Source organism: Lampris incognitus, chromosome 12, assembly GCF_029633865.1.
Source record: "Lampris incognitus isolate fLamInc1 chromosome 12, fLamInc1.hap2, whole genome shotgun sequence".
Classification (NCBI taxonomy): Eukaryota; Metazoa; Chordata; class Actinopteri; order Lampriformes; family Lampridae; genus Lampris; species Lampris incognitus.
Window position 1 is genome coordinate 321,899 of NC_079222.1, and position 20,034 is coordinate 341,932.

The window sequence follows — 20,034 nt, forward strand, 5'->3', positions numbered from 1 at the left end:
GAACCACAAATATAATTACATTCTTATGAAGTATTATCATGTATTCAAGGACTAAAGTACAAACATTAAAGACATATATAAAAAATATATTATTCAACCAAACGAATAAATAGTAAAATATAAATACATACTTTAATACACAAAATATTACTCTGTTCTTGTTAAATACTATGACATGTTTTATATATGTATGTATGTATGTGTATATATATATATATATATATATATATATATATACACTACCGTTCAAAAGTTTGGGATCACCCAAACAATTTTGTGTTTTCCATGAAAAGTCACACTTATTCACCACCATATGTTGTGAAATGAATAGAAAATAGAGTCAAGACATTGACAAGGTTAGAAATAATGATTTGTATTTGAAATAAGATTTTTTTTACATCAAACTTTGCTTTCGTCAAAGAATCCTCCATTTGCAGCAATTACAGCATTGCAGACTTTTGGCATTCTAGCTGTTAATTTGTTGAGGTAATCTGGAGAAATTGCACCCCACGCTTCCAGAAGCAGCTCCCACAAGTTGGATTGGTTGGATGGGCACTTCTTGCGTACCATACGGTCAAGCTGCTCCCACAACAGCTCAATGGGGTTCAGATCTGGTGACTGCGCTGGCCACTCCATTACCGATAGAATACCAGCTGCCTGCTTCTGCTCTAAATAGTTCTTGCACAATTTGGAGGTGTGTTTAGGGTCATTGTCCTGTTGTAGGATGAAATTGGCTCCAATCAAGCGCTGTCCACTGGGTATGGCATGGCGTTGCAAAATGGAGTGATAGCCTTCCTTATTCAGAATCCCTTTTACCCTGTACAAATCTCCCACCTTACCAGCACCAAAGCAACCCCAGACCATCACATTACCTCCACCATGCTTAACAGATGGCGTCAGGCATTCTTCCAGCATCTTTTAATTTGTTCTGCGTCTCACAAACGTTCTTCTTTGTGATCCAAACACCTCAAACTTGGATTCATCCGTCCACAACACTTTTTTCCAGTCTTCCTCTGTCCAATGTCTGTGTTCTTTTGTCTGTGTTCTCTTCTTAATCTTTTTCTTTTATTGGTCAGTCTCAGATATGGCTTTTTCTTTGCCACTCTGCCCTGAAGCCCAGAATCCCGCAGCCGCCTCTTCACTGTAGATGTTGACACTGGTGTTTTGCGGGTACTATTTAATGAAGATGCCAGTTGGGGACCTGTGAGGCGTCTGTTTCTCAAACTAGAGACTCTAATGTACTTATCTTCTTGCTCAGTTGTGCAACGCGGCCTCCCACTTCTTTTTCTACTCCGGTTAGAGCCTGTTTGTGCTGTCCTCTGAAGGGAGTAGTACACACCGGTGTAGCAAATCTTCAATTTCTTAGCAATTTCTCGCATGGAATAGCCTTCATTTCTAAGAACAAGAATAGACTGTCGAGTTTCAGATGAAAGTTCTCTTTTTCTGGCCATTTTGAGCGTTTAATTGACCCCACAAATGTGATGCTCCAGAAACTCAATCTGCTCAAAGGAAGGTCAGTTTTGTAGCTTCTGTAACGAGCTAAACTGTTTTCAGATGTGTGAACATGATTGCACAAGGGTTTTCTAATCATCAATTAGCCTTCTGAGCCAATGAGCAAACACATTGTACCATTAGAACACTGGAGTGATAGTTGCTTGAAATGGGCCTCTATACACCTATGTAGATATTGCACCAAAAACCAGACATTTGCAGCTAGAATAGTCATTTACCACATTAGCAATGTATAGAGTGTATTTCTTTAAAGTTAAGACTAGTTTAAAGTTATCTTCATTGAAAAGTACAGTGGTTTTCCTTCAAAAATATGGACATTTCAATGTGATCCCAAACTTTTGAACAGTAGTGTATATATATATATATAAATACCTCAAAACACTTTTCTTCTTCTTATAGGGTTAGAGTTAGGGTTAGGATTAGGATTAGGGTTAGGATTAGGGTTAGGATTAGGGTTAGTGTTAGGGTTAGGGTTAGGGTTAGGATTAGGGTTAGGGTTAGGATTAGGGTTAGGGTTAGGGTTAGGGTTAGTGTTAAGGTTAGGGTTGATCCAGATGTTAGTGCTCTCCAGGAAACGTAACTTCTGTCATATTAGTCGCTGATTACGTACTTCTGTAAGCAGCAGCGACTCAGGCAGCCCAGCACATATCAGCCTACATCAGGAAATGAAAAGATCCTACCCAGACTCGACGGTGCTAGTACTTGGGGATTTTACCCATGTTATCTTGATGAGGACATTTTCAAGATTGAAACAGCAGTTCATGTGCCCACCATGTACATAAGTACTGGATCAATGCTATAGCTGTAGCATGGCACCCCTTCAGCAGCCAGACCATAACTTGATCCTTCTCATCCCTGTTTACCACCAGAAATTGAAATCTGTTTAACCAGTAACTAAAGTAGTAAAAAGTGGTCTTCCCAGGCAGGCGTGGATACTGATTCAGTAGTCAATGATGACCCCAAGCGGTCTGACAGTCTCAATTAATTCTACTGTCACTTTGATAACAATCAAAGCCTACTAAGACAGCCAGTAGTGGCCAGTTCCCTGACTCCCCCCTTTGTGATAGAGGAGTATGAGGTGAGGAACCAGCCTCTCTACAGAAAAGCAGGGAAGCAGTGGGCCCTGATGTTGTATCCTCTGCTGCCCTAAAATGTCGTGCGGATGAATTTGCTGCTGTCTTCATTTGTTTCTTTGCTACTGTCTTCACTGATGGTTTTAACAAGTCTCGAGGAATGCAAAGTCCCTGCATGTTTTAAGTCCACTGTCATAACCCCTTTGCCTAAGAAATCCAACATCAGTTGCCTGAATGATTGCAGACCTGTTGCATTAATCTACTATTACTGCTTTCGGCTGCTCCCATTAGGGGTTGCCAGAGTGGATCATCCGTTTTGATCTGTTACATTAATATCTGTAATAATTAAAAATAAGACCTGTCGCATTAATATCTGTAATAATTCAAAGTTTTGAGCGCCTAGTATGTAAACACCTATCCAACGTGACCAGCTTAGATCCCTACCATTGTGCATACACAGCAAATAGGTGTGTAGGGGATGCTATGTCCTTCTGTCTCCATTCCATCCTGCAGTACTTAGAGGCTCCTGCCACTTATGCACAGGTTCTCTTTGTGGACTCTTGTTGATGCATAGGTATTCCGTCTTGCTCCTACTGACTTTCATTCCTCTTCTCTCCAGCACATACCTCCACCTCTCCGGTCTCTCCTCAACCTGCTCCCTACTCTTGCTACAGATCATTATGTCACCCGCGAGCATCATAGTCCACAGAGACTCCTGCCTGATCTCGTCCATCAACCTGTCCATCACAATTGCAAACAAGAAATGACTCAAATCCGATCCTTGATGTAATCCCACCTCCACCTTGAACCCATCTGTCACTTCTTCCACACACCTCACCACTGTCACACCTCCCTCATACATATCCTGCACCACTCCTACATACTTCTCTGCAACTCCCGACTTCCTCAGACAATACCACACCTCCTCTCTCGGCACCCTGTCATATGCTTTCTCTAAATCTACAAAGACACAATGCATCTCCTCCTGGCCTTCTCTATACGTCTCCATCAACATTCTCAAAGCAAACATCACATCTGTGGTGGTCTGTCATGGCATGAAACCATACTGTTGCTGCTGATCATCACCTCTCCTCTTAACCTAGCTTCTATTACTCTTTCCCAAATCTTCATGCTGTGGCTGATCAACTTTATACCTCTGTAGTTGCTACAGTTCTGCACATCACCCTTGTTCTTGAAAATCGGTACCAGTATGCTTCTTCTCCACTCCCCGGGCATCCTCAACAAACAAACTACTTTGTTGAGCAAACTCAAGAAAGTGGGACAATACAGAAAAGAGTGTCTCAGCAAGGGCAGTTACAAAGACTGACTTGTGAAATGACCTAAAGAGGAACGATAGCTATGACCTCGTACCATCCCTTTGTAGCTACACTCACGGCCCTTCCACTTGATAATGTGACTGTGGTGTCGCTCAGACACTGAACACAAGAGATGGCACGCGCTGAGGTAACTATGCTTCATGCGTGCCATGCTTAAGCGTTCATCATCAAGTGTGATAATACTGCGACAGATGCTGAGTCTGAACCCTCTGAGACATTCTGGTAGAAGAATTGCCACGACAGTGGTGGTTGCAGTAGTCGTACTACTAGTGGGGGTGTTTATAGTTGCAATACTATGAGTGGCTGTAGTATTACTCAAACTATTCATGTAAGCACTACTTAGAAACAGCAGCAGTACTTTACATAGTAGTACTTGTGATTAATAGTACTTGTAGTAGCAGTGCTACTTTAAGCATTAATAGTAAAATTACTGATAGTACCTGTAGTATGATTTGCAGTAGTAGTAGTAGTCGTAGTAATAGTCCTCACAATAGCATTACTAGGAGTAGTTGTAGTATTATTCACCACAGTGTTTCTACTGTGCCAACATTCAAAGTAGCACTACTCATAGAAATAACAGTAATACTTTTAGCAGTGATAATCATAGTATTTCTACTTGAGCAACCATAAATGGAGAAGTAATAGTAGCAGTACTTATATTAGCAGCAGCTGTCTTATTATTCATGGTATTAGTAGAACTTCTATTAGTAGTAATATACTTGCATTAGTAGCAGTAGTACACTTATATTAATATTAGTAGTAGCAAAACTGTAAGTTGTACTATTACTCAGAGTAGCAGTTCTATTGATAGTTGTAGCATTACACAGTAGTAACAGCAGGAGTTTTGGTAGAAGTGATAGTAATAGTACCAGTAGTAGTAGTAGCAGTAGTAGTTGTGGCAGTAGTAGTCACATTGGGAGCATTAGTAGTAGTCATGGTAACAGTATTAGCAGTACTTGTGCACTGCTCATAGTAGTAGTAATAGTTGTAGTAGTAGCAGTCATGGTAGTCCTAGTAGTGCACTAGTATTAATAGTCCTAGTACTCAAAGCAATCGTACCCACAGTAGTAGCACCAATATTCACAGTACTGGTCGGGGTCATTGTGCAATTACAGCACTGAACAGTTGTAGTACACCTCAAAGTATCTGAAGTCACAGTAGTTGTGCTAGTATTCATAACTAGTACTCATGCTAGTACTCGTGCTAGTACTCATAGACTGACTGAGGTCATGGTGTGAGGGAGGCACCATGAACAGTAGTAGCAAAGCTCATAGAAATAGTACTCATAGTACTACATTAGTACTCGTAGCACCAACCAGGGTCGTTGTGCGAGTGCGGCACCACAAACACTTCCAGCGGCTCCTTGTCCCACTCATTGCCATGGTAACTGATATCGAAGCCCTGCTTCCAGACGCCCCCATCTGGGTTGTCGAACCTCAGCATGTCATATACGTCCGTCAGCTGTGGAAAAACGGAAAGAAAGAGTGAGAGTATGAAAAACAGTACTTCAACATATGATACGACAGGATTCAGTTTTATTGTCTACACGAGGGGGTACATTTTCTTTGACTCCCCTGGCATTACACAGAACCCTGACAACACATAAAAACAACACAAAAAGCATAAAAAGACACACTGCTGTGTCATGTTACGTACAAGATATGCAATGTAGAAAAACATGGAAAAATAAAAGATGAAGTGAAGTACAGTGCATGTCTCTACGGCTAGTTACTTCATTTTGTTTCACATGTGTAGGATCCAGGGTGTCTCCCCGCCTGTCTCCCAGTGACTGCTGGGATAGGCTCCAGCATCCTGCGACCCTGAGTGGGATAAGCGGGTTGGATGATGGATAGATGGATGGATACCACATTTTGGTGACTAGGCTGGCAATTTATGTGTCTTTACCAGCACCGCTCACGCCTTGCCCAGACGAACCGACTCTTTCTTTCACTACTCGCGTAAACATGTTTAAGAACAACTTGCTAGTGCTCCATGCTACCGGGGACAGCTGGCCAGAGGAAAGAAAGCAAGCAGTTCTTCTCCATGCCCTTGGCACAGAGGGACAAAGACTGTTTTACACTTGACCCGATATGGGTACTACCTACACTTCTGCCGTAGATGGACTGAGAAAGCACTTTGTTCCAAAAGTTAAATGTGATTGCAGAACGTCACACATTTTGCTAGAGAGCACAGAGACCTGGGGAGACGATTAGTCAGTCTGTGGCCTCACTACGTGAGCTAGCCACACATTGTGAGTTCAGTGACTTAGAGGAAGCTGATGCTTCATGATCAGTTGAGAGAGCATGTTGCCAAATCGTGCAAATTCTTGCTAGAATCTGACCTGAGGCTGGTTAAAGCTACACTGGCTTTGCAGACCGAGGCTGGACCACGGAACACCGATGTCCTTTCCAATGCTACTATTGCTGCTGCTGCTGCATTGGTGACCCAGATAGCATCTGGATGTGGGCCACTTCAGGCAATGATACAGCACTAATGGCCCTCTTCTGGCCCTGACAAAATGGATGTGAGCCTGAAGTGGCCCACATGTATAATAGCAAATATGGCAAAAATATGCCAAATCAAATGTGGGCCTTTTTTGGCAAAGATGCGGTGGTCTCGGTAACATGTGATCTGGATGTGACCCTGAAGTGGCCCGTGTGGTAAATGGTGAATATGGCCCAACTATCATAAAACAAATATGGGCCACCACTGGCAAATATGCGGTACATGCGGCATTGCTATGGCTTGGTTCTGGCCCATATCTGGACAACAGGAGTGGACCGCCCAAGTGCCATCATTCCACACGGTATGTGGGCCGGATGGCCACAGCAATTTAGCTATCTGGGGAGAGCCATAGCTACACAAAGTGAAACCTCCTTCCAAACTATGGAGAATTGCCACTGCTGCTATCGATGCAGATTCGTCAGCCACTTACTAGATAATAAGCTTTCATGCCCGACTGCTGAAGTGACATGCAACTCATGCAGAAAAGTGGGACATGTTTCCCAAGTTTGTCGATCTGGTCGAAAGGAGATATATGAAGTGGTGATATCTGAACTGACTGTGCTTTACATGACTGACACTGTGCAGGATAAAATCCTGTTTCATAAAAGTGAACGCGAATGGATACTATTGAGCTAATAGTAGATATACTTTATTAATCCCCGTATGGAAATTCATCCTCTACATTTAACATATCCTAGCTGTGTAGCGAGGAACAGTGGGCAGCCAAAGTGCAGCACCCAAGGACCAACTCCAGTACTTCTTTCCTATTGCCTTCGTCAGGGACACAGACAGGAGTAGTAACCCTAACTTACATGTCTGTGATGGTGGGAGGAAGCCGGAGTACCCGTAGCGAACCCATGCAGACACGGGGGGAACATGCAAACTCCACACAGAAAGGACTTTGGATGGCCTGGGGCTCGAACTGAGGACCTTCTTGCTGGGAGCCAGCAGTGCTAACCAGATAAAGTTAATCTGTTTCTGTTATTCTAGAGAGCACTACCAGACTCTCTTCCTTACATGCAACCTTGCTGACCATACAGGGACTCTTCTCACATATTCAACGGAGAAAATACCAGTTAAAGGGTGTATGCATGCCACAGTAAATCAAATCAAACCAAATCAAGTCAAGTCAAATCAAATCAAATCAAATCAAATCAAATCAAATGTCTTTATTTCGAGCATGCAAAATAAAAGAAAAAATGACCAAGCATAAAAAAACAATAATAACAAATGATAGAAATAAAACCAGAAGAATTCCGCAAAGGGATTCTCAACAGAGAATCCAACAAGTATTTATGCTGGAAAAGGAGCAATGGGAAGTTACTACTTATAATTTCCTGCCCCCTCTCGAATGATCAACTGATAAATCTAAATAATAAACACAGTTTTTCACATATCAGAGCATGTCGTTGTCAATATCTATCTCACAATGAATCAATAAAAAACCAATAAAAACAATAAAACAACAAAAACAAAAACAAAGATAAAATTAACAGTGATTTCCAAAAAACAACAGTAACAGCATCCACTATGGGTGTCACGGTCATGAGAGAAGTAAAACCTCCTCCTCATCCTTGTACCTTGTACCCTAAAAACACTGAATTTTGTGGGATATAACTCCTTTTGATTTAGTGAGGCTAGGCTTAGGTTTAGGCTTACGCTTAGGTTTAGGTTTAGGTTTAGGGTCAGGCTTAGGCTTAGGGCTTAGGCTTAGAGTTAGGGTGAGGGTTAGCCTTGGGTTTAGGCTTAGGCTTAGGGTTTTTAGGGAACAAAAAATTGTAAGTAAAGCACTATAATAAATTCAGTCAACTGTTCTTTATCCCCCAATGTAATATTGCTGCTGGGTGATTTTAATATACACATGGACAATGTCCACAATACTCTCACAAGGGATTTTACATCATGCTTGGACAGTTTTGGATAACAGCAATATATTGATTTTCCGGCGCACTCTAAAGGACACATACTTGATCTGATTTGCTGCTCTGGTGTAACTCCTCTTAACTGTAGTGCATCTGATTTGCCCATTTCTAACTACAAGCTAGTGTCTTGCGATGTTAACTTGACAGTATCCCAAACCAATTTGTCATGCTCCATCTCATTCCGAAATATTAAGAATATTGATTTATCTGCTCTTTCTAGTGGAATTGATAATCTCCCCAGCAAAGACAATTTATCCACCCCAGACGAACTGGTCTCTCATTACAACGAAGGCCTTTATAGCCTTTTAACAATCTTGCTCCTTTAAAAACCCGCTCTGTTTCCTTCACCCACCCTGCCCCTTGGTTTACACCTGGACTAGGTCAGTTTAAAGCTAAAGGCTGTGGCCTGGAACGCCTTTACACGAAAACTGGCCTTGTTGTTCATAAAGACATGTATAATGACCACATACTTCATTATAAGGAGGCTGTGTCCACAGCTAAATCGTCTTATTATGCAAACTTAATTAGCTCAGGTGAAGGGAACACTAGAACTCTGTTTTCCTTGGTAAACAATATTTTACGGCCACCAGACACTCTTGCACCTCACCTGTATTCAGTTGCTCAATGTGACTCCTTCATGACTTTTTTAATGCCAAAATTGAAAATATTCATCAGCAATTGGCCTTGTCAAACAACACCGCATACGGTTCATCTTATTCACCCTTCTATGTCCTCCTCTCTTCTTCACTATCTAGTTTTAAACTCCCAACTGTTGCAGAAATATCTGGTCTTATTCACAAATCAAAATCATCTACCTGTCAGCTAGACCCCCTTCCTACTCATTTAGTAAAAGCCTGTCTACCTTCCCTATCCTCTTTAATAACTGATATCATACATTCCTTCCTTACCTCTGGTCTTGTTCCCTCATCTCCCAAAACAGCTGCAATACCTCCAATATTAAAGAAACCTGGTGCAGACCCCAACAGTTTGAATAATTTTCGCCCAATCTCAAATTTACCATTTCTTTCTAAAACACTTGAAAGAACAGTCACATCTCAGGCACACGCTGACTTGACTAACAACAATCTGTTCGAACAATTCCAGTCGGGTTTTCGCTCCATGCACAGTTCGGAGACAGCATTGGTGAAAATCACTAATGATCATTTGATGGCAACTGACTCTGGGCTCTTAACCATACTTGTCCTCCTTGATCTAAGTGCAGCCTTTGATACCATCTCACACAACATCCTCCTAGAAAGTTTAGCTTCCATTGGAATAACTGGCACCCCCCTGGACTGGTTTAGATCATAACTCTCTGGCCGCACTACATTTGTCCAACTTAAGAATTTGAGATCTCAGTCCTTTGCTGTTACTACTGGTTTCCCCCAGGGCTCTGTACCGGGACCCCTCCTATTTATTATTTAACTACTACCTCTTGGCCACATGTTCAGGAAATTTGGCATTCAATTTCACTGCTATGCGGATGACACCCAGCTTTATCTATCCACTAAACCTACCTCCACTCTTCTGCCCACTTCCTTTTCTGACTGCTTACTAGAAATTAAATCCTGGTTTTCATACCTCTTCCTCAAACTTAATAGTGATAAAACAGGTCCTCTTAGTTGACACTAAATCTACTTTGGCCAAAACTGATAGTTTTTCTCTTACTATTGACCAGGGGTGGGCAATCTTATCCAGAAAGTGCTGGTGTGGGTGCAGGTTTTTGTTCCAACCAAGCAGTTACACACCTGTGTCTCCTAATGAAGTTCCTCAGCAGAGACTCTTCTGGTTGATTCGTGGGATCACGTGTGTAACCTCTTGGTTGGAACAAAAACCTACACCCACACTGGCACTTTCTGGATAAGATTGCCCACCCCTGCTATTGACAATTCTATAGTTCCTCCATCGCCTCAGATTTAGAGTCTGGGTGTCACCTTGGATAACACATTATCTTTTGAGGCTCACATCAATAATGTTACTCGGTCCGCATACTTCCACCTACGCAATATTAATCATTTTCGCCTGTCACTTACACCTAAAAGCACAGCTATACTCACTCACACCCTGGTTACATCCCGTATTGACTACTGTAATTCTATCCCCTTTGGACTGAGGGGGTTCAGGCCTATGCAGAACAGCAGCGGGGATAGTGCATCATCTTGGTGTATGCCACATTTGATTGTTACCTATGTGATTGTCTTTCAATTTTGTTTTGTTTTTTCTTCCATTGCCACATTGAGTTCTTCATGAACACATGAGCGAAACTCATACTGCTTTCACACTGGCCAAAAAATCCCGCTAACATCCACCTTTTAACATTGACCAAAGGCGGACATTAGCGGGTTTACTGCGAGTTTTTGGCTAATTTGAAAGGGGTATTATTAGTGTCATGCTGGCTTTGTATAGTGCCATGCACTCTAGTAACCATATGTTGGGCATTGAATCTTAGGCTTTGTTGTAGTCAATCCAGACTGTGCTCAGGTTGGTCTCTGGTCTTACAGTCTTGGATGACTGCTCTATCAAACAGTGACCCTCTGGTGTTGTTCCCAATTTTTTTCTGACTTTCGCTCATGTATTGACTCACGTGTCCTTTCAGCTTAGTTGGTATGACGCATGACAGGATCTTCCATGTTGTGGAGAGGTGGGTTATCGGACGGTAGTTTGAAGGTGTTGAACCCTTTTGGGGATCCTTAATGATCAGTATTGTACTCCCCTGCATTAGCCAGTCAAGATAATAATAATAATAATAATAATAATAATAATAATAATAATAATAATAATAATAACACACTGAAAACATCCAAATTGACCTAGACATGACCATCCCAAGACCTAGAACAAGAAGGCACATACAAATACCCGGGAATGAATGAAGGGGACGGGATACAACATGCCAAAATGAAAGAAAAGACCAGAAAGGAGTACTACCAAAGAATACGAATGGTAACAAAATCCCAACTCGATATACCAGCTCAGGAAAAAAATACTGGTGGTTGTGCAACCTACAATTCACTAAAACCTTTTTTTTATTATGGAAACTCGTATTACCAGATCTTCATACCGCATCGGTCATCGCGTGGGTTACCAAGGACCGCGATTTTCAGTGAGGAACTAGGCTGAGAACGAAAAGTGTGCTACGGGAACAAACTCTACCCAAAATGCACCTGAGGATCACCACACCGAGGACATTCCTCAAAGAGGCATTCATGTTGCACCATCTCAAAATCCCACTAAAGCCAGTCGACAGAAATGGGAGCGAGTTTCTGGGACTCCACTCTGAAGGGCAGGTCTTTAGTGGATAGCCATACCCTCTGGCCGCTCCTGTATATGGGGGCAGCCGCCTACTTGTAATGATCAGAATTGCAGAGCAGGGTGCGTCGGGCCTGGGCCCAGGTGTGGCGACAGCGGCGAACCAGAGCCAGCGCAGAGGGCACACTGACCTTCCTCTCCAGGGCAGGGAAGAGAGGAGGTTGATATCCATAGGTACACTGAAAGGGGGAGAGACCAGATGAGTCACATGGGAGAGAATTGTGTGCATACTCAACCCAGGTGAGCTGACTGCTCCATGTGTTGGGGCTCTGGGAGGCAGGCAACACAGGCTGGTCTCCAGCTCCTTGTTCAGCCGCTCCATCTGACCATTGGTTTGGGGATGGTGGCCAGATGAGAGGCTGAGGGATGCTCCCAGGAGTGAACAGAAAGCCCGCCAGAACTGTGCCACAAACTGCGGGCCCTGGTCAGACACAGTGTCCCTGGGGAAGCCATGGAGGCGCAAAACATGATGCAGCATCGCCTCGGTTGTCTCCTTGGCCGAGGGCAACTTGGGCAAAGGAAAAAAATGGGCCATCTTTGAAAATCTATCCACCACTGTGAGGATGGTGGTGTTACCTTTGGAAGGGGGGAGACCAGTCACAAAGTCCACAGAGGTGTCTGACCAAGGCCGATGTGGCACGGGGAGTGGGCGAAGCTGACCAGAAGCTGGGTGTTGGGAGACCTTACTGCGATCACAAACCGGACAGGCTGCCATGTACTCTGTCACCTCCTTCTCCATGACTGGCCACCAGAACCACTGTCGTATGACGAACAAGGTCCTGCGTACTCCAGGGTGACAGGATAAACGGGAAGAGTGGGCCCAGTGGATGACCTGTGAACGCAAGACAGGAGGCACAAACAGCCGGTTCGGCGGGCAGCCGGCCGGAGATTGACAGTTCACATTGGCCTCGTTGACCCTTCTCTCAATGTCCCAAGTGACAGAACCCACAACACACGAGGGAGGAAGAATGGGAGTAGGATCTTTACAAGCGTTCTCGGAGGGAAACAAACGGGAGAGAGCATCAGACTTTAAGTTCTTGAAACCAGGATGATAAGACAGGGTGAAATGGAACCGGTTGAAAAAGAAAGCCCACCTTGCCTGCCGAGAGTTGAGCCTCTTTGCCGTCCTCAAGTACTCAAGGTTTTTATGATCCGTCCAGACGAGAAAAGGCTGTTCGGCCCCCTCCAACAAGTGCCTCCACTCCTCCAATGCTACCTTGATGACAAGCAGCTCACAGTTGCCAACATCATAGTTTCTCTCAGAGGCCGACAGCTTGCGGGAAAGAAAGGCACGGGGGTGTAGCATATTGTCCTTAGCCGACCTCTGAGAGAGAACAGCTCCCACCCCCACATCGGAGGCATCCACCTCCACCACAAACTGCAAGTTGGGGTCAGGCAACGTGAGGACAGGAGCTGAGGTGAAGCTTGTATTCAGTCTTGGAAAGCGAGCTCAGCCCGGGGGTTCCACTGGAAGCTAGGCTTAGAAGAGGTTAGTGCATGAAGGGTGGCAGCAACAGAACTAAAATTTCTGATGAACTTTCTGTAAAAGTTAGCAAACCCCAGGAATCTTTGAACCTCCTTATGGCTAGTGGGAGTGGGCCAATCCACAACAGCGCTAACCTTTTCTGGGTCCATCCTGACCTCCCCCTCAGACACGATGAACCCCAGGAAGGACACGGAGGGCACTCGAAACTCAAACTTCTCAGCTTTGACAAAGAGTTGGTGGTGGAGGAGGCGCTGGAGGACCAGCCGGACGTGCTGAATGTGAGTTTGCTCATCAGGGGAGAAGATTAAGATGCCGTCCAGGTAAAGAAAAACAAACGTATTGAGCATATCGCAGAGGACGTCGTTCACCAGGGCCTGAAAGACAGCTGGGGCATTGGTGAGTCCAAACGGCATGACCAGGTACTTGTAATGACCCCTGGGAGTGTTAAATGCTGTCTCATTCATCCCCCTCCCTTATTCTAACTAGGTGATGAACATTCCTTAAGTCCAGTTTAGTGAAAACCTTAGCACCATTTAGTAGTTCAAAAGCAGTGGAAATTAAAGGGAGGGGGTACCTGTTGTGAACGGTGATCTCGTTGAGTCCCCTGTAGTCAATGCAAGGCCGCAGGGTTTTATTCTTCTTGTCAATGAAGAAGAACCCAGCGCCAGCGGGAGAGGAGGAAGGCCGAATAATCCCTGCAGCCCGGGATTCCTCAACGTACTTTCTCATGGCCTGGGTTTCAGGAGCTGACAGGGAATACAGGTGACCCTTGGATGGTGAAGTTACGGGGAGCAGGTCAATGGTGCAGTCATAGGCCCGATGCGGAGGCAAGGACATGGCACGGGCCTTGCTAAAAAAAAACCTTAAGGTCGTGGTAGCAGACGGGAACTCGGGAAAGGTCAGGAAACTCAGGATCCAGGCTGGGGAAGTTCTGGGAGGTGTTAGAAGGTTCAGAGGGTGAGAAGCAGTTCTTTGCACAAGTCTTTCCCCATGAAATTACCTGCCCTGTTTTCCAGTCTATATGGGGGATGTGGAGTGTCAGCCAGGGATATCCCAGGATAAGTGGGTGCTGAGGAGCTCGAATGACATGAAAGCTGATTCTTTAGGTGTGAGAGTGAGGAAAAAACAGGTGCAGTGACTGAGTGTGATGGGTGACCTTACATAATAGCCTGCCGTCCAGGGCACTGGCATCCATGGGCTGGTTGAGGCGGAAGGTTTTAAGGCTCAGCTTCCTGGCTAGATCAAAGTCCATTAGGTTAGCATCTGAGCCGAAATCAACTAGGACTGGATGCTTAAGAGAAAACGCAGGGGAGATGAGCGACACTAGAGGTTGCAAACGAGAGGGATTAGAAACAGTCAAAGTACGGCTCACCAGTGCCCTCTCCTTTGCTGGCGAGCCCGGTCTTTTAACGGGCAGAAGGCGATGAAGTGGCCCAGTTGGCCTCAGTAGATGCAGCGACCCTCTGAAACTCGTCGCTGGCGTTCTTCTGGGGTCAGGTGGGTTCGGCCAAGCTGCATAGGTTCCTCCGTTTCTGGGGGAGGCGCTGTGATAGAGTCAGCAGGAGGAGTGTGTCGCCAGGAAGAAGAAGAAGAATAGCTGCTGACCTTTTTCCTCCGCTGGAGCAGCGGGGAACTGCAGGGTCTGGTTCTGCTTCTCTCTCTCTCTCTCTCTCTCTCTCTCTCTCTCTCTCTCTCTCTCTCTCTCTCTCTCTCTCTCTCTCTCTCTCTCTCTCTCTCTCCTCTCTCTCTCTCTCTCTCATACAAACGCCTGTCAATCTTTATAGCCAGGGCTACAAGGGAATCCAGCTCTGCAGGTAGGTCCAGGGGGGCTAATTGGTCTTTGAGAGTGTCAGAAAGTCCATCAAGGAAAGCATCAAACAAGGCTGGCTGGTTCCAATCACTCTCTGCTGCTAGAGTGCGGAACTCTATGACGTAATCAGAGATCCTCTTCTTACCCTGTCGCAGTCTCACCAGGGCTCGGGCTGCCTCCTGTCCAGGGGCTGTCTACTGGAAGATCTGGGTGAAAGTCTTGGAGAACAGCGACAGTGAATTGCAGACAGGTGATTTCCAACTCCACTCTGCCATCGCTCAGGCCTCCGCTCTCCCAGTCAGGTGAGAAATAATATATGCAATCTTTGAGCGGTCAGAGGGGAAGGCAGTAGCCCTCAAAATGCAAATCACACTGGGTTAGAAAAGTTCTGCAGTCACCTGTGTCTCCGGAGAAAAGCTCTGATCTGGAAAGGTAGAGAGGCAGGGACGGAGTGGCGGGCGCAGGAGAAGCAGCATCGGACCCAGAACCAGGAGGTGCCGCCGGTATAGATTCGGTGTAGATTCGGGTTCTGCATCTTGGTTAAACAGATGGTTGAGCTGGGTTCCGAAAGCTGCCAAAAGGGACTCCTGACAGTCTGTCCGCTCCTTCACTTCATGGAGAAGAAGACTGATCTGTTCATCTTGACTCTGGATCTTGTGAACCTGTGCCCGGAGCACAGAGTATACTATATCTGAGTCTGCTGAGTCCATGTTATGGCCAGTTTGTACTGTCAGTACTGAACCACAGGCTTGGACTCAAAATGCAGACTCAGTCTCAGTTCACAAAAATCAGTCCTTTTAATAAGAATGAGGTCGGTACACAAGTGATCAGATAAAAAGACAAAAGTGTCCAAATCGGCAGGTGAAAGGCGGGGTCAAAAAAGGCAAAAACAGGTCAGGAAACTACAGCGCTCAAGAAACTCACACAAGGGAAAAAGTGCTGGAACGCTGTCACAAGGAATCAGACGAACTGGCACAGAAGGAAGGGACCACTAAGACTGTATACTCTGGAGGAGGGGAGACAAGAGACACAGGTGCAACTCATTAGGTGCAGGGCTGGTAATCACACAGGAGGGAGATACATGAGGGCAGGAAATAAAAGACCTGAAACGAGACAAGTGGTGAGTATCAAAATAAAACAGGAAGTACAAGACAACGAAAACTGGGAGAAACAAAAGATAACAAATATCCGGACAGGGCATGACAGCGTCACGCCCAAGAACAAATGAAACAAAAATGGGAAGGGAAACAAATGCACAGGCAATACCAAAAAAGAGTAGGTGAGAAAGATGTAGACCAACATATGACCTACTAATGACTCAAAAAAGCTGGGCGGAAATCCCAAACAGAGGACTTTATCATCGCTGCCCAAGATCAGGCCATCAAGACCAAGTACTACTGGAGCAAAATCCTCCAAGATGGCACAGACCCAGCGTGCAGGATATGTGGTCAATTCCAAGAAACCATTGACCATATGGTGGCAGGGTGCCCTGAGCTGGCCAGAACTGAATATTAGAAAGACACAACAAGGCCGCCACATACCTGCACTGGAACATCTGCAAAGAATTCAACACCAACACAAAAGAAAAACGGTACGAGCACGAGCCCCAAACAGTAACAGAAAGACGACATCACAATCTTATGGGACATGCCAGTACAGACAGATCCTGAGATGAAGGCCAACAGGCCAGACATCTTCATCAAGAACAAAAAAGAAAAAGCTGCCTACTCATCGACATGTCCATCCCAACTGAAAGGAGCATCTCAGTAAAAGTAACTGAAAAACTGTCCAAATATAAAGAGCTCGAAATCCAGGCTGAACGAATGTGGGGAATGAAAACCACAACAATACCAGTAGTGACAGGAGCCCTGGGACTTGTAAAAAAGGGGATGGAGAAATACACCAACGGATCACGGGTAACATCAGAATATTAGAACTACAGAAGACTGCACTACTTGGGAACATCTCATATCCTAAGAAAGGCACTATCCATCAAGTAGACTTCTACCTCATTCTAACCCTAGACCAAGGAATGGGCCCGGTTATTATGTTGTATTATGGCATGAAGTTAACGGACATTTGTATAATAATAATGATAATAATAATAACAATAATAATAATAATAATACATTTTATTTGTGGGCGCCTTTCAGAGCACTCAAGGACATCTTACAGAAGAGTTAAAAAAAACAAAAAAAACAAGCAGCACTGTGTCAGACAGCATAGATTCAAAACAAAGCAGGGTAGACAATAAAAAGTTAACACAATAGATAAGTATAAAATCATCATCTGCACAAAACTCAGTGAAGAGGGGATCAGACTGAATATGCCAGTTTGAAAAGGTACGTTTTGAGATGGGATGTGAAGGTTGAAAGAGAGTCAGGGTTGCGAATGTCTTGTGGGAGAGAGTCCATAGGCGAGGGGCAGAATGACCGAAGGCTCTGGTCCCCATGGTAGTCAAGCGGGCCTATGGTGTAGTGAGTTGGAGAGCAGAAGAGGATGTGAGAGTGTGGGAGGGCTTGTGGATATGAAGGAGTTCAGAAAGATATGAAGGAGTTAGGTTATTAAGGGCCTTAATGGTGAGGAGCAGGATCTTGAAGTCAATACAATATTCAACAGGGAGCCATGGAGTTGCCGAAGAACAGGAGTGATATGATCTATGGAAGGAGTTGGTAATGAGTAAAGAAAACGCAGCGGAAGCTGACCATTTGGAATGAGCTTATGAAGACACTTGAGGGGAAGACCAAAGAGGATAGAAATTTGCAGTAGTCAATATGGGATGTAACCAGGGTGTGAGTGAGCATGGCGGTGCTGTTAGGTGTGAGTGACGGGCGAAGACGATTAATATTGCATAGGTGGAAGTATGCAGACCGAGTAACATTGTTGATGTGAGCTTCAAAGATAATGTGCTGTCCAGGATGACACCAGACTCTTAACCTGAGGCGATGGGGGAACTATAGAATTGTCAATATTTAGATAAAACCGATCAGGTTTAGCCAAAGTAGATTTAGTACCTACTAAGAAGACCTTGGTTTTATCACTATAAGTTTGAGGAAGTGGTATGAAAACCAGGATTTATTTTCTAGTAAGCAGTCAGAAAGGGAAGTGGGCGGAAGAGTGGAGGTAGGCTTGGTGGATAGATAAAGATGGTTGTCATCCAAAGTAGCAGTGAAATTGATGCCACATTCCCTGAAAATGTGGCCAAGAGGTAATAGGTTAATAATAAATAGGAAGGACCCTAATACGGAGCCCTGGGGAACACCGGTAGTAACAGGAAATGACTGTGATCTCAATTTTTTAAGTTGGACGAGCTGTGTGTGGCCAGAGAGATATGATCTAAATCTAGAATCTAAATCACAGGAAAGGTCAATCAGTTCATCTGGATACAACGTTTAGTGGGAGAAAAGTTTTATCACTCATGTCATTGACTTTGTCAGTCTCAGCTGAATGCAGGTATCCCCACACTTATAAACACCGAAGTTGCATAATGACCCAAACCGGCACAGTTGTATTACAACTGAAACCAGCAATCAGTGTCATATAAAAATTGCCATGATCATTATTAAGAGTTACAATGGCCACATATTCTATTCACAGAGAACTGAGGAATAGTTGCATTAGCTTAGCTAATTCCCCAAAAATGGACACTAAGGTCAGTGCTAGTGCTCCACTAGCATTGTGAGCAAACACAACTCCTCCCACCTTTTCTGTAGTGCCGCCATCCCCTCCCCCCCTTCGCCTGATTACCTAGGGCTTTCCAGATAGCCTACCTTAATGGCATAATGTGACCCTGGAGTCCTTCAGAGGCAGGGCAGCGGCGAAGGTGCAGTCCTCTGGTGCCACACCCCACAGAGGAAGAGGCGGGGGAGGAGGAGAAGGAGAAGTCACTGGCATTGGTCCTGTCCCTGTGTTGATAGAGGCCCCAGCTGGGGTGGCAGGGATTCGCGGATGGCGGCAATGACGTGACGGTTCTCCAGCAGGAGGTGCTCCAGACGCTCAATCTTCTCTTGCAGAGAGAGAGCTGCTCGCTCTGCCAGACAGATTATAGGAATACACAAATAAAGAGAGAAGGGCGGTCATTTAACTAGGCAAATGAAACTGCTGTTTTTACTTGGTGAGTAAAGAGAAAGTGTCACACACACTGGCCTCTAGATATGCATCATTCTGCCACCAACAGAGACCAGACGGTGTAATGGAGTTCAGAACAGTAGAATCCTTCATGTTTATTATGAATTAGTGATGATTTATTGCCAACATGTAATAAGCATCACCAGTAACCTGCTTTAGATCGTTTTACTGATGTATCTGTTTTCAATACACCGGCCTCGTTCTATTGTGTTATCGTACATGTTTATCTAAAGGAGTTGAATCAAGTGCAACTGGACTTGGTATGTATATACCAAGTCCAGTTGCACACCAAGTCCAGTTGCACTTGATCCAACTCCTTGGTATAAACCATGACCTGGATGCAGGAAAACATTCACACACATATCGTACATGCATTTTTACATCATTTGATACCCAGACTTCCACTGACGCACACACGCCATCTCTCGCTCTCGTGCGCACACTCACGTGGTGGAGGTCTTCACCTCCGGCGGCTCCTTTGGCTCCGCGCTCCGCCTGCGCGAGCTCCAACATCCTGTAGAGCGCGAGCACCGCGGCGCAGAACGCCCACGACCGCGAGAGCCGTCAAGTGACGACCGGCCTTCATCCGTCTTTTACTTTACTTTACCGATTAACGTACAAACCACGGGAGAGAGGGGGAGAGAGGGGAGAGAGAGAGAGAGAGAGAGAGGAGAGAAGAGAGAGAGAGAGAGAGAGAGAGAGAGAGAGAGAGAGAGAGAGAGAGAGAGAGAGAGAGAAGAGAGAGAGAGAGAGAGGAGAGAGAGCTTTCCGGTGTTTGCGCGGTGGGGTCGATAAAAAAGAAAGGTTAAAAACAGGAACCAGGTTCCTCCCGGAAACGGCAGAAGCAGCGACAGACAGCGTGACGGCGAGCGTCCGGTTTCCCAGTTCACAAGCCCAACTTCCCTTTTGCCGTTTTACCCCAAATAACCAAGTTTCACCACACAAAGAACAG

At 44.9% G+C, this 20,034-nt stretch overlaps 1 protein-coding gene across 3 annotated transcripts in view; it reads right to left on the reverse strand.

The window, feature by feature from the left end:
• Positions 1-19,704, reverse strand: part of man2a1 (mannosidase, alpha, class 2A, member 1) — a 197,357-nt gene extending 177,653 nt beyond the window's left edge. For all 3 annotated transcript variants that reach the window (XM_056290632.1, XM_056290633.1, XM_056290631.1), the window contains exons 1-3: positions 19,530-19,704; positions 18,725-18,984; positions 5,239-5,383 (exon numbers count right to left, since the gene is read on the reverse strand). In XM_056290632.1, the coding sequence (XP_056146607.1) occupies positions 5,239-5,365 (127 nt within the window). In that variant the 5' untranslated portion in view covers positions 5,366-5,383; positions 18,725-18,984; positions 19,530-19,704. The remainder of the gene's footprint in view (positions 1-5,238; positions 5,384-18,724; positions 18,985-19,529) is intronic.
• Positions 19,705-20,034: the final 330 nt, after the last annotated feature.